Genomic DNA, 14229 nt, shown 5'->3' with positions numbered 1-14229 from the left:
TTATGAGCAAGAGTTCTATCTTTTATAAACGCCCCTTGGTTTTGGTTAACCAACTTTGGAAGAATACCGGTCACTCTATGACAAAGCATTTTAGAAATCCATTTATAAAGAGTAGTGCAGCAGGCGATTGGCCTAAAATCAGCAGTTGTATTCGGGTGATCCATCTTAGGGATAAGGGTTAGAATAGTACTATTCATTGCTTTAGGAATATTCCCAGATTCAAAAAAATTCAAGGACAGCCTTAGAAACCTCCTTTCCTATGTCTTTCCATAAGCTTTTGAAAAACCCAGCCCCAAAACCATCTGGACCAGGACTCTTTATAGAGCTGATACTAAACAAAGCTGCTTTAACATCTTTGTTTGAGAAAGGTTTGATGAGTTCCAGCTGGTCTTCAATACTCAAAACAGGACCCAAATTTGTTATGGCATAAGCAACATTCCCTGTAGCTTTATTAGGACAACCCAGGACTGATTTAAAATGGTTAATAAAGTGACTAATTACCTTAGGATAACTGTCCTCTACTCTACCATCTTCTGTTACATTAGAAGCAATCCTATTAGCTCTCTTCCGTTGCTTTATATAGGCATGAAAGTAGGAGGAATTTTCATTGCCGAATTGAATCCACTCTATCTTACTTTTTTGCCTAAGGTAGCTGCCATAAATCGTCTCTTGCTGTTTAAATATCTGAAATGATACTCTCTCTGCTGAAGCTAAAATCTGATTCTGCGGGTCAGAGAAAAGATCAGACCGAGCCTTTTGAAACTCAGCTTTACTGTCTTCAAAGTTCCTAGCCACATCCCCAATAATCTTCCAATTGAACTTCTTCAATTCATGTTTCAGTCACAAAAGTTTCCAAGAAACTTGATCTAATCCACATCCCTTTATTCTAAGAGCTTTGTTCCAATTAGTTAAGACAGTAGATCTGAACTGAGGGTGGCTTGTCCACATATTATAGAACCGAAAAGGAGCAAAACCCTCATTTGAAATACCAGTTTGCTTCAGAATAACAGCACAATGATCAGAAGACACTTCCCAATGAGCAGCAGCTATAACAGACGAGAAAATGTCCAGCCAGTCCTCATTGAAAAAGACTCTATCTAGTTTAGAGTATATTCGATTATCCCCTTCTTGATTATTAGACCATGTGTAAAAGGTACCCAGTAAATTCATTTCTTCCACCAGACCAAGATCAAGCCAACTCCTAGCATCTTCAAGCTCTTTTTTCAAAATACACCTGCCACCTCTTCTGTCATTTGGGTAAAAAGCAGCGTTAAAATCTCCCATGATAAGCCAAGGTTTAATTGGAAGAGGCATAGTAGACAATTCTGATCAGAGCAGCTTCCTAGTATCCAATTGATTTGAACCATAAACCACAGTAAAGCAAAACTCCTGGCCAATGATACAAAATCTTACTCTACAGTGCAGAAATTGGCAATGGTCTTTGATAACTTCCACTTTGACCCAACTTTCCTTCCATATCAAAAGAATTCTGCCCTCCACCCTTATGCTGTTATGATAGTTCCAACCCTGAAAACAAGTTTCCATTGCATCCTTCAGTTTATCACCCTTTATTTTTGTTTCTAGGAAAGCTCCAATACCAATCTTATTTATCCGGCAGACATCCAAAACAGTTATCTGCTTATTCTTCTTATTTATGCCCCTAACATTCCAACTCATTATGTTGAAATTGTCCATTCAAATTCAATAATAATGAAGGGTCATTGATAAATTTCTTCTGTTCTTGAAGAACACTGAATGTATTCTTACTATTCTGGTCTATAACAAGGGACTTTGACTTCATTGTACCTGGGTTTTTCGGGGTAGACCAGCCTTGATCCTTAGGAAGTTCCTCATGTTGGGGTATCATCTCCTTTTTTTATGAGGACTGGGTTGAAACATCCTGACCTTGTTTCTGGTGGGTTCTACAATCTCCATGAGCAGAACCACCATCCGCCTGATTAGCTGGACTCTCCTTCTTCCTCCAGACCAATCCTTCAACAAATTTGCAAGTTGAGACAGTATGTCCTAACTTCTTACATTGAGGGCATTTTGTAGGCATCCATTCATATTCAATCACTTGGTCTATTACTTGACCTCTCTCATTGATATAGCTAATGAACTTAGGAAGAGAATCTGATATTTCCATATCAACTAATATCCTAGCAAATTTAATCATCGACCTATCTTTAGTGATCTTGTCTATCATTATTGGTTTCCCAATAGTGCTAACCAAAGCCCTTAAGCAGTTAGTGCCCCAGTACTGCAACCCAAGTCCTGGAAGACGAACCCAAACGGGCACTGAATTAATTGATCTCATAGAATTGATATCAACAGTCCAAGGCCTTAAGATAACAGGCTTCCGATCAAAATGAACTACCCCTGATTCTAGGACCAAGTCACGAGTAGCCTCATCTCTGAACTTGACCATTGTAAATCCTGAATTCATCCTCGCAACTCATTTGATCCCAATTTTCCCCCAAATCCGGTTAATGAAACCTTCGAAGACAGGCAATGGCGGATTAGCTCCCATAACTACACAAATCAAGGCTGAATTCCAGAAAGAAGCTTCAACTGCAATTTCCTCTAGGTCCAGTTGAGAAAAATTTTTCCCTTCCTGTTGCAGAGGTTCCTTATATTCGAGTTTAGTACCCCCCTGAAAAGGAAGTGATTCTTTGAATCGAGACCAGGTTGCCTTCGCAGCTTCATGAAACGATTTGTTCTCTACCTCCTTCGCCCAAGAAGGGGATCTATTCTCAGGCATTGTCTGCTTCATCGGAGAAGCATGAACCTCATCCTTACTTAAAATCTCAAGGACCTCTGAAGAAGTGTTCACATCAGTATCGATCTCGCATATCCCATCAGTCAAAGGTACGGTGGGTGGAGTTTCAGTGGATGAAGGGAGCTGCCTGAACAAGCTTCTGCGCCACCTTACGTCGTCGCGCCATGGCAGAGAGAAGGAGGAGCTCAAGCTTTTTTTGTAATCTCATTTTATTATCAATAAAAGAATAGAAATCATTTTTTGACTTGGTCATGCTCACATGTTTTATTTTCATGATTATTTGTTTAATATAAACTTTTATTGAATCTCAAGCATATAGCTAATCATATTTATAGTGACGTAATCACAGTGGAATATATATATGATTATATGTTCAAAATAAGTTAGTCCTAAGATTAGTCAGTGCACAGGATTTACACTGACTTGCTAATCTACAATATGATCTACTTACACATTGTGGTATTATGTTCTTTCTAGAACATTAGCAAGGTAGATAAGATCGGATATATTTGTTACATAGGACTGGACCGATATTGATAGTTGATTGGATAAATAAACATACCGCTATTATCTATTCTAGTCATATCATATAGTTGACCATAGGTCAATTCAATCTCAATTCTAAGTGGTTAGTATTCTAACTGATTGTATTATTTGAGTTCTTTGACTTGTTCGTTACCAGCTTACCCTACGGACTAGTCCATACTTACATCTTGGGAACTCGGTAGTATAATTGAGTGGGAGTGTTAATCATAGATATGAACATCTACAGCTTCTAATGAAGAAGTGAAACGATGGTTTCCTTTTAGTTTGGTTCAAGGTGTTAAATGATAGAGATCTCATTTCAGTAATTAAATTAGTTTACTGAAATATCATTTACAAGGAACTAAGTGTTTTAAGGATAAAATATAATAAGGGGTAAAACAGTATTTTAGTCCCATCTCATTGTAGATCATCAATAGAGGATTGAGTGATAATTATGGTTGTAAAAATGGATAATTAATAGTGTATATGTATTTGTTATAGAGCGTTATATGAATTCAAGAGTGCAATTCCGAGTCTATAGTGGAGTCACGAGGAATTAATAAGTTAGTAAATTTATTTGTTAGATTTATGATAACTTATTGGAGCTTGATTTCATAGGCCCATGGTCCCCGCTGTACCTTGGATTAAATCATGTAGATAGTCTCAATTAATTGATTTAATTATCAATTAGAATTATCAAAGTTGACGAGGTCAATTTTGGATAGTTTCACAGAGTTATGTAATTTTGAGAAGAAAAGAGAAATTAGGGCATATTTATTAATTAAGATAAATTGGTATCTAAATTAATAAATAAGTTTAAATCAATGTTCAAATTATAAATAATTAATTTGATAAAGGATTTAAATAATTATTTAATTAATTAAATCAATAGAATATAATACAAGCATTGATTTTAAGTCCAATGGGCTTATAATCAAATGGGACATTTCACGGGCCTAAAGCCCATGAAAATTTCGACCTAGGGCTGTTAATTAGCTATTATTTTATTGATTTTTTAATTAAATAAATGACCTAATTGAGTCTATAAAAGAAGTACTTAGACAGATGTCAAAAAAAAAGTTTAATCACTAGTTTTCTAATAGTTTTAGATTCTCTCTAAACACAAGTCATTTTCTAAGGCTCTTATTATTCTTTTCTCTTCTTCTCTCTGTATCTATCTCATGTGTTCAGAATTTCCAACTCTAGTCTAGGTGATTCTAAGGATACTTTGGAAGACTGTGAAGATAATAGAAGATCGGTTCAGTTTCTTGATAATACTCTGCGGCATAAAGGATATAAGGGTTAGGGAAACTGAAGGAAAGACTCATTCATTCTGTTGCGTATAATGTAAGTATTATTATCATTGTCTCTCCTTAAATTCAATTTTAGAAACATGTTCTAGGTTATCTCATATTAATTTGTTTAATATTAGATCTACATGAAAATAAATAAAGATCATGTATAAGTTTCCTAAGAACTGGCCTCAGAGCCTTTGGTAATCTTTATTTTCATGCATGAACATGTTAAAAATTGGATTATTTGATGTGTTTGAATAATTGGATGGTTTTCATGTTATTATGAAGCATATTGATTTTATGTGATTATTAGCAATTTTTAGGTTATTTTGTTGTATTTTCTATGCTATTAATTTTTATATATGCTTTATTTTGTGTAAAACATGTTAAAAATTAATTAAAAAATGATTTTGGTTTGAAAAATTGCTCAAATATTTTTTTGGATAATTTTTCCACTGGCTGCCATGCTCGCGGGCGCCCTCGCCCACGTCTCCTCACCATGCGCGCGCACCTCCTCCGCAGCCAGTGCACCCTCGCGCGTGCGCCCCTTGCAGCCAGGTCATTTAGTGAACAGTTCCCGAACGAGTACTGTTCATCCAGAATTTTTTTAAATTTTTTTTAAAAATTAAAGAAATTAAAATTGTGAAAATTAATTATTTATAATCAAAGCCAAAAATATCAGATTTATTTTTGCATTTAAAATTTTTTTTTTAAAATAAGATATTTTTGTTAGTTAAGATTTAAATAATTAGATACTTTCTACAAAGATTCAAATTCAAATTTAAAAATAGACTAACAACTTAATTTTAAATATTTTAATATATTAAAATATTAGAATTAACATATCAGATATTTAAGATATTTTCTTTTAAATTTTTTATATTTTATTAAATTTTTATTTGAAAATATAAATATGTGTTTATTCTATAGTTTTTAATATTTAAATTATTTGAAATTTGATATTTGTTATTTAAATATTTTCATGGATACTTGAATTTTTTTAACTATTTTAAGATATTATAGGGTTGTTATAACTATTAAAATTTTATTTATTTTATAAATGGTTAAAATATTTACTTATAGTTCTAACAACACAAAATATTTTTGAAAAACAGTTGAGATATTGATTTTAAATTTTAAAATTGGTTAAATTTTGAAAAATATCATTTTTTTTCAACCAATTAATAAAATATTTTTTTTAATAAATGGGATTTAAATTAACTTTTGTTAATTGTTGATAAATCCTATTTAAATTAAATTAATATTTTTCAAATTGACCTAAATCAAGTTGATTGTTGATAAATGAAATTTAAATTAACTTTTGTTAATTGTTGATAAATTTAATTTAAATTGAATTATTTTTTGTAAAACTTTAATTAATTCAATTTTTTTGATAAATTCTAGAAAATTAATTGTGGTATTTTTGCAAATGAAATAAATTGTAGTACTTTTGCATAAATGCATAGAATTGCTCCTATAGTAACATGATTAGGCCCATCCAATTATAACGTGTTTGTTTGCACTATATGTTGTATTTTTGCAATTGGACTTAGATGCATATAGTGGCCCATATGTTGTCTAGATATATGGATTTTGCCAAAGAAAATATTCATAAAATGATAGGTTTTATTTGGGCACATTAGAAAATGTAAAGTTTAAATTCCTCTCTTGTGGGTGATTCCACTTGTGAAGACCCATTTGCTTTGTGTTATACCCAAAAATTGGAGAATGCATCCTAGGAGGCTAAGGAGAATGCATTCTAGGAGAGCTAAGGGGAGTGGTCCTAGGAGACCCCAAGGGAGTGGTCTTAGGAGACCTAAGGAGAAAGTGGTCTTAGGAGACCCCAAGGAGGATGTGGTCCTAAGAGACCCCAAGGGTGTGTAGGAGGCAAGCCTCCCAAGGTTTCCTAAGTGTTGGCTCGAACGTGTCCAAGGTAAGTAGCTAAGGAGGAGGAGTCTCATGCAAGAGGAAGGAGACTTAGATTTTGATAAGGAGAGCCTATACAATGTTCGATCGGACATGTTTGGGAGATGCTAAAGGAGAATGCCTTGATCTTGTCCAAGGTGAGATGTTATGGAGGAGGTTGCCTCAATGTTGTCCAAGGTGAGGTGCTAAGGAGGTTGCCTCAATGTTGTCCAAGGTGAGGTGCTTGCCTCAATGTTGTCCAAGGTGAGGTGCCAAGGAGGTTGCCTCAATGTTGTCCAAGGTGAGGTGCCAAGGAGGTTGCCTCAATGTTGTCCAAGGTGAGGTGCCAAGGAGGTTGCCTCAGACCACCTTGGTCCGAGGAGAAGCCAAGGAGATTGGTTCAAGGAGGAAAGTGTCATGTTAGAGGAGAGAAGTGCACGTCCTACCACCATGCATGTCCGACCAACACTTGCATGAGTGGTCAGTAGGAGGTGGATCAACTAGCTAGAGGAGACTAAGTCAAGATTCCCAGAGACAGCTTCAACAACATACGCGGGAATCTCTCATTCTTCCCACAAATGGGGGGTTTGTTACATTTCGAATTTTGAATGTTTAAATGTAATAAATATAATAAAATATCCCTATCATAAGGGGATATCAGTTGAGGATCCCTGCCTATAAATAGAGAGCTTATGGGATGAGAGAGGGGTTCTTCTTCTGCTTCTTCTTTCTAGAGAGAGAAAATTGGGACTGTGTATTCTAGAGAGATAATTCTTGTATTTTTGCCATCTGTACTGAAGAAACTCAGTTGGCTCAGTCCATCTGATCTTGAGTACAGATCTATAAATCACAACTCTAAGTGGATTAGGCTATTACCGACAATCGGGTCTGAACCACTATAAAATCTTGTGTGTTCTTTATTTTCTTTATATAAACTGTCTGTGTATTTATCTTCTCTTGAAGGCTTGTCGTATTTGACGTTCTCACGTCGTTGGCTAAAAATGCAGTCAACATTTTGGTGCTTTCATTAAGAGCCTGAAGAGAAGAACAGACGGTCCCTGAATCAAGATGGCGCCTAAGAACACCACTGCTTGTAACGCCCTGGATAGCCAAGACCGTTACACTGTGTGTTTATAAAGTGCCAGACTTGCTAACCAAGTCGTTAAAGTAAAAACGTGTTACTGAAACAGTAGAGGAACTAGGGTTAAAAGTGTTTTGGTCTCAAAAGTTACATTTTCATTACTAAACATTGTTTCATTACATGGGATCCCAAAAATGACAGTTTCAAAGGTCATTTACAAAATTTACAAGGTTTAAATACATTAGCGGCCGTACAAAGGCAAAATGAGCAGTTAGGTAGTCTCTGTCCTGACACACTCCTCGGCCATGGTGATCGAACGGCTGGCTATGTACATTACACCTCGGAGCTCTCCACCTCAGGCTTGGTCCAGCTTGCCCTTGCCCTTACCTGCACCACGAAGCACCCGTGAGCCAAGGCCCAGCAAGAAAACACAGCAATGACAGAGCATGAACAACTAGCAATCAAGTCATTTACTCATATAGCATCTCATAAATTTCAAGTATATCATCACTCAAGCATACCACATACTAAGGATTTCATCTCATAAAACATAATGCACAGAAGAAAACCAGGGCTAGCGCCCACAGGCTGCTCCCTCTGTTATCCTAATGTTTCTGGCTCCCAGTGGCCAATTCGCGCCCCGTGCGCTAAAATCATGAACGGTACTCTTAGACTGCTTATACGTGTCCCTTGGCATAATACCAACGATGACACAATACAACTCTCGGGAGCACTTAGTCCCATTCACAACCATATATTCGGGTGCGGTTTTCTTACCTTTAGCTTTCAAATGAGTTAGTTACGGGCAATACTCCTTGAGCGCGATCCGATCCTCAAGCCCTAGCTCAATACCTAGTCACAACCATGAAGGAAGACACCATTAACAACCTTAAATGAGCTTCCAAGCCAAGTTCTAGTACTCGAAACATTGAACTTCACCAAATATGTTAAAAGACTCAACCCCGAGCACCCTAGGTTAAATTCCCAAGCCTAAAATCTCAAAATCCCAAAATCCCTTAAGCGCCGCGGCATAGGCCACCCATGCCGCGGCATGGCCCCCAAACAGAGCCATCCCAGGCACAAAAATAGGTAAGGGCCGCGGCATTGCTTGGACCATGCCGCGGCCCGCCCTTCTTCCTCAGCATGCAACACCCCTTGAAAGGCTGCGGCTCTCCAAGAACCATGCCGCGGCCCGACCCTTCGAACCCAGAAAAACCCACCATTTTCAACCTCCAAACCTCACCTAAAGCTATCCCAAAGCACCCAAACCAAAACCAATTAACTCCCAACCTTTTTAACATGATCTAAGCAATATAATTCTCCAGAAAACACAGCCCAACACACTTCAATCTCTTCCTTCCAACTTCTGAAATCCAAACCCAAAGAACTTGAAACAAGCCATGATAACCCCCAAATTCAACCATCAAACTATAATTTAAACCTTACCTCAGCTGTAGAATCGATTCTCCAAGAGTCCCCTGACCTATCATCAAAGTCCCAAGCCTCAATTTCCACCTTGAATGTCAAAACCATAACCATTTAGAACTCAGCCATTTCTTTAAGTTCCTAACCCCAAAAACGAAAATTCAAAACTTACCTTAGCTCTATCTCAGACCTTGATCAGTTCCTGAGCTAATCCTCCAGATTACTTCCTTCAATTCCCAAAGACACAGCTCAATTCCAGCAGTTCCCTCTCAAACTCAGTAGTTTTTCCTTTGTTTTTCTGTGTTTTTCTTTCCTTTGGTTTCCTTTGAGCGTGTAAGTGAGCTGAGATAAATATACTTAGTCGGTTTGTGTTTTCTTCTAAAGGCTTCCTTAAGTCTAACTTACCCTTTAAGTTAATCCCAAGGCTCGGGGTACCGGAAACGTCCCCGAGGCCAAAACAGTAACATCCCCCAATAATCCCACCTAGACATCCTAACCTCCAATATATCTCCAATTATTTATTTTCATCACCCGATAATCCAAATCACTACCTGATACTTAAAATACCCCTGACTTGTCCAAAGTCAATTATAATACCCCGTTGTGACTTTTCCCACTATCTAGCCCGAGGATCGCCTCGAGTCACCGGCTGCAGATTCATCCACATCATAATGTGGTTATCGCATATATCACATATCATATTATCACATAATATAATCAATTATCATATAAGCATCATTAACACATAATTACTCATTAAATCACAATTATTCCAATAATGCCCTCCTGGCACACTAATCGAGGCCCTTAAGCCTTATTAGTGAATTTGGGTCGTTACACTGCTGCTTCCAAGAGGACAAACTCCTCTAAAGAACCTGCTAGATCTGAAGGTCCTAGCCCACAATATCATGAGAATGAGCCTAGGGTCATGCTTGAGGACGTGACTCCAGGAGTTGAAGAGCTCCAAGAGACCCTGGGGGCCTTCCAGGAGGAGATGGCACAATTCCACGCTAGGCAAGAGGCGTTTGCTGAAGAGATGGCCAGGCAGAGAGCTGCCTTAGAGCAGCAAAAACGCGATATGGAGGCCAGAAGTGAGGAGCTCAGAAAACAACAGGAGGAGGTCAATCGGAAACATCGTGAAGCAACGCTTGCTTTGGAAGCAGCTACCCAGTTGGCCCAAGCCAATGCCCAAGCTGCAGTACGAGGAGGACCCCCTCCAGGAGCAAGGACCACAGAAGCTGGTGGTAGGAGCAATGATAGACCAAGGAGGGGTGGTAATAACCCACCTGGTGAGGGAGATGGAGTCCGATCGCACACTACCTCAACCCAAGGGGAGCACTCTAGAACCCCCTCTAGAAGTCATCGATCGGGCAGTAAAAAGACTCCACCTGGGCAGGAGCAAAATAAAGCTCCTAGAGAGAGGAGGACCTCTCAGTTCAAAGATGGGCATGGTGGGGATGAGGCTGATAGTCATCCCACCAACCAGTCAAGGGAAAAGGAGGACCACAACCCACGAGGAGGAGAAAACTTCCCAGAGCACGCTAAGAAGCCTCCATTGCACCCCAACCAGCGGCGTAGCAAGAGAGATGAGATCCCGCATAGTAAGCCCTCTGGGAAATCGAAGGATCTAAGGGATGTTATCACTAACCAGAGGAGGACCCTCCCGGTCGAAGGGCGAAATCTGGACCGTCCTACCAGTCAAGTAGAAATACTTGACGGTGGCGCGCCAGATGGTAATGCCCGACCAGGCGGTCAAAACCTTGGAACCTCATCAGTTGCACCAGCTATCCAAGCCCAGCTTGACATGCTAGCAGCTGCAGTGCAAGGTTTTTCGAAGCGACCTTCCGAGATAGATCCGATAGACTATCGGAGTGGCAGCCCGTTCTCTGCTCGAATAAGAGCAGCCCAACCACCAGCAAAGTACAAAGCACCGGTACTGCCAATTTATACCGAAAAGGCGGACCCGATAAGACATGTTGGGAAGTTTGAGGACCAGATGGAACTACTCAGAGTGAGTGATGACTATCGGTGTAGAGTCTTCCCCACCACCTTGACGGACACTGCCCAAGAGTGGTATTGGAGGTTTAAACCAAACTCCATTACCTCTTGGGAGTCATTCAGGAAGGAGTTTTGTAGACAATTTAGCACTGCCCGGACTCCGCCAGTTTACGCCAATGACTTGGTAGATATCAAACAAAGAAAAGATGAGTCTCTAAAGAGCTATATACAGAGGTTCATGAGAGAAGCCAATAGAGCAACTGCTGTAGGAGACGAAGGGAAGATGGTTGCTATATCTGCTGAGATAATTTATCGGAGTCCTCTGTGGGACAGCATCCATCGCCATCCAATCTCAACACTTCAACAATTTCTTGACTGGGCGGAAAAATATATGAATTTGGATGATGCGATAGAGAAAGGGGAGAATGGCATAAACAACCCAAGCAAACCAACTGACTCTCCTAGTGATGGTGGAAAGAAGCGTGGAAATAATGGGTCTGACCACCATGAGGAAAAGAAAGAAAAGTTGGGTTCAAGTGAAAAACCAACCAAGTATGAGCCTCAATTCACCAACTACACCACTCTCTCAACCACCCGAGCAGAGATATATCTTGCTAGTCAAGAGGAGGTTCCTTGCAAGAAGCCTCCACCCATCAGGAGAGAGATGAGGAAGAGAGACATGAACAAGTATTGTCGCTTCCATGAAGATTATGGTCACGACACAAATGAATGCAACCACCTCAAGGACGAGATAGAATTTCTTCTCCGGTCGGGCAAGTTGAAGAAGTACCGAGCAGAGACACCCCAAGGAGAAGGAGGTAGAAGCAACTTCGTATTCAAGCGACAAAGATCTCCACCCTTGCAGCCTGGACCTGTGGACTTCACCGTAGACACTATATGTGGAGGTCCACCCTTAGCTGAGGAGAGCAACGAAGCAAGAGGAGGAGTATGCTGAGGAGGAGTGCTAGGAGCAGGAATCGCTGGAGTGGCGTGCACATAGAGCATCGAAGGAGATATTATTTTTAAATACCGCTTTCAGAGTGGTAGCTTGATTTCGAGTTTTTTAGACTTGTTATTTAAGTTTGGTGTATGAACTGGTTATTTGCTAACCATTCATTTTATTTTGAACAATTTTGGTTGTTTAAGACTCGTTGTTAGACATGTTTTGTCATTTTTAATTTACGAGTAATAAAAGAGACCACGCGCAGCGTGGTCGATTCTTGCTACAAATATGCATGTGTGTTAGTTATCCGAGCAGTGTTCAACTGGTCGATATGTTCAAGCAGTGTTCAACTGCTTGAGTATTTTCCAGTCGATATGTTCAAGCAGTGTTCAACTGCTTGAGTATTTTCCATATATTCTATGTGTTTCACGAGTAATTAACTGCTCAAACTGATTCAGTCAGGTAGCAAGTGACTAAGGATCTTTCAACCTCCAACCTCCAACCACCTGGGGGCACATGGGGTATGCTGGTATATAACTTAACACAGGCAATAAGAGCACGAGTTGATATATCTGTTTCTAGGCTGACTTGTAAATTTTCTAAGTCCAAAAAGGCCATTAAGCTAACTTGCTTGGCAAAGCTTAAGTAACTTGGAATTTTTTTAAAAAAATTTAAAGTTAGGAGCAGATATTCATGTGACCATAAAAATCATGCTCATAAAATGTTAGAGCAATAAGAGTGTGAGAAAGTATACTTAGCATGGACTTATGAAATGTCTAGAATTTCTAAGTTAAAAAACTAAGTACTCATGCGAAAATGTAAGGCAGACACCAGAGTGACTTTACTCTTCACAAGAAACTTATAACTTTTTAAGTCTAGAGGAGACTTAGAATGTTTTAAGTTAATAAGGAGAAGTAAAGTATAAATGCCAACAGCTACAAGTTTAGCTCATCAGGTGCAAAGTTTTCTTGCTCATGAGAGCAGATACAACTTCCCTGGTAGGCTAAGCATGTATCACCAATCAACTTCCCTGGAGTGAATCAAACAAATACGTGCAAAATAAATGCTACATGGTGAAAATTTGTCTTTGGGAGGAGAAGTCAAGTTTTCACTAAGATTGATTGAGAGAAATCAATCTCTCAAAATAATTTTGGGAGGTTCGAACAAGGTGCTTTGATGGTTTATCCTAAAAGTACCTAAGAGTGCCCAAGCAAATGCATAAAAAAATGTGTGTCGAGCATACACCTTGAGATGGCCGATCGGATGCATGTTGTTTCAAGGAGCATCTCACCTACGTCCAAGGATCTAGGCCTAGAAGTTGTGCCTAAGGTGCTATATCCGACCAAGAGAAGCCCCATGAAGTGTGGCTCAGACTTTGGTCCGAGGAAGAAACCTCATGTAGTCCACTCGAACCATGGTCTGAGGAGCCCATGCATGCCAAGAGATGGGCTTAGACCTTGGCCAAGGAGAGGCCACAAAGTATCCGATCGGACCCTGATGGAGGAGCCAAATTCTTGGCTCGAGCCATGTCCAAGGAGAAGCCAAGTTATTGTCTTGGACCTTGGTTCAAGGAAATATCATGAAAGCTCTGATCGGACATGTTCGAGGAGAAGACCATGCATGTGTGCCAAGGGATTGGCTCGGATCTTAGCTTGAGGAGTCCCTAGATGGTTGGCTCAGACAAGTTCGAGGAGAAGACCATGCATGCCAAAAGATAGGCTTAGACCTTGGCCAAGGAGAGGCCACAAAGGGTCCGATCGGACCTTAGTTTGAGCTTCCAAAAAAGATTGGCTCGGATCAAGTCCAAGGAGAGGTCCCATGAACTTAGATTTTGGACGAGGTCATACACGGTCCGATCGGACATAATTGGAGGAGCCTAGTGCTTGGCTCGGACATATCCGAGGTAAGCATCCACATTACTTGGCTCAGACCTTAGCTTGGTGAACTTCCAAAAAGATTGGCTCGAACCAAGTCCAAGGAGGGGTCCCATGGACTTAGATTTTGGACGAGGTCAAATACGGTCCGATCGGACATAATTGGAGGAGCCTAGTGCTTGGCTCGGACCTGTTCGAGGTAAACTTCCTAGGTGGTTGGCTCGGAGCAAGTCCAAGGAGGAGTCCCATACAAGCCAAAAGATGGACTTAGTTTTTGGCCAAGGGTATGCATTGTCCGATCGAACATGGTTGGAGATGCCAAGAAGAGTGTTCAGGTCCGATCGGATCACATTGATAAGTGTTCAGGAAGGCCCGCGTGCGTCTGAGTGTTAGTGTCCGATCGG

At 39.8% G+C, this 14229-nt stretch overlaps 1 protein-coding gene across 1 annotated transcript; it reads right to left on the bottom strand.

The window, feature by feature from the left end:
* Window positions 1–219: 219 nt before the first annotated feature.
* Window positions 220–1284, bottom strand: LOC133825405 (uncharacterized). The gene is made up of 2 exons (XM_062258356.1): window positions 862–1284; window positions 220–807 (listed from the first exon to the last, which is right to left on the bottom strand). The coding sequence occupies exons 1-2, from the start codon at window positions 1282–1284 to the stop codon at window positions 220–222; spliced, it is 1011 nt and encodes a 336-aa protein (XP_062114340.1).
* Window positions 1285–14229: the final 12945 nt, after the last annotated feature.

The sequence above is a fragment of the Humulus lupulus genome, chromosome 3, assembly GCF_963169125.1.
Source record: "Humulus lupulus chromosome 3, drHumLupu1.1, whole genome shotgun sequence".
Taxonomy (NCBI): domain Eukaryota; kingdom Viridiplantae; phylum Streptophyta; class Magnoliopsida; order Rosales; family Cannabaceae; genus Humulus; species Humulus lupulus.
The sequence above is the reverse complement of the archived record's forward strand: the minus strand, read 5'-3'. Positions and strand labels throughout refer to the sequence as shown.

Coding starts and splice junctions, on each gene's coding strand:
- LOC133825405 (XM_062258356.1), bottom strand. CDS start 1,284: ATGGGAGATTTTAACGCTGCTTTTTACCCAAATGACAGAAGAGGTGGC. Junction 808..861: donor AGGGATGTGGATTAGATCAA/GTTTCTTGGAAA, acceptor TTCAATTGGAAG/ATTATTGGGGATGTGGCTAG.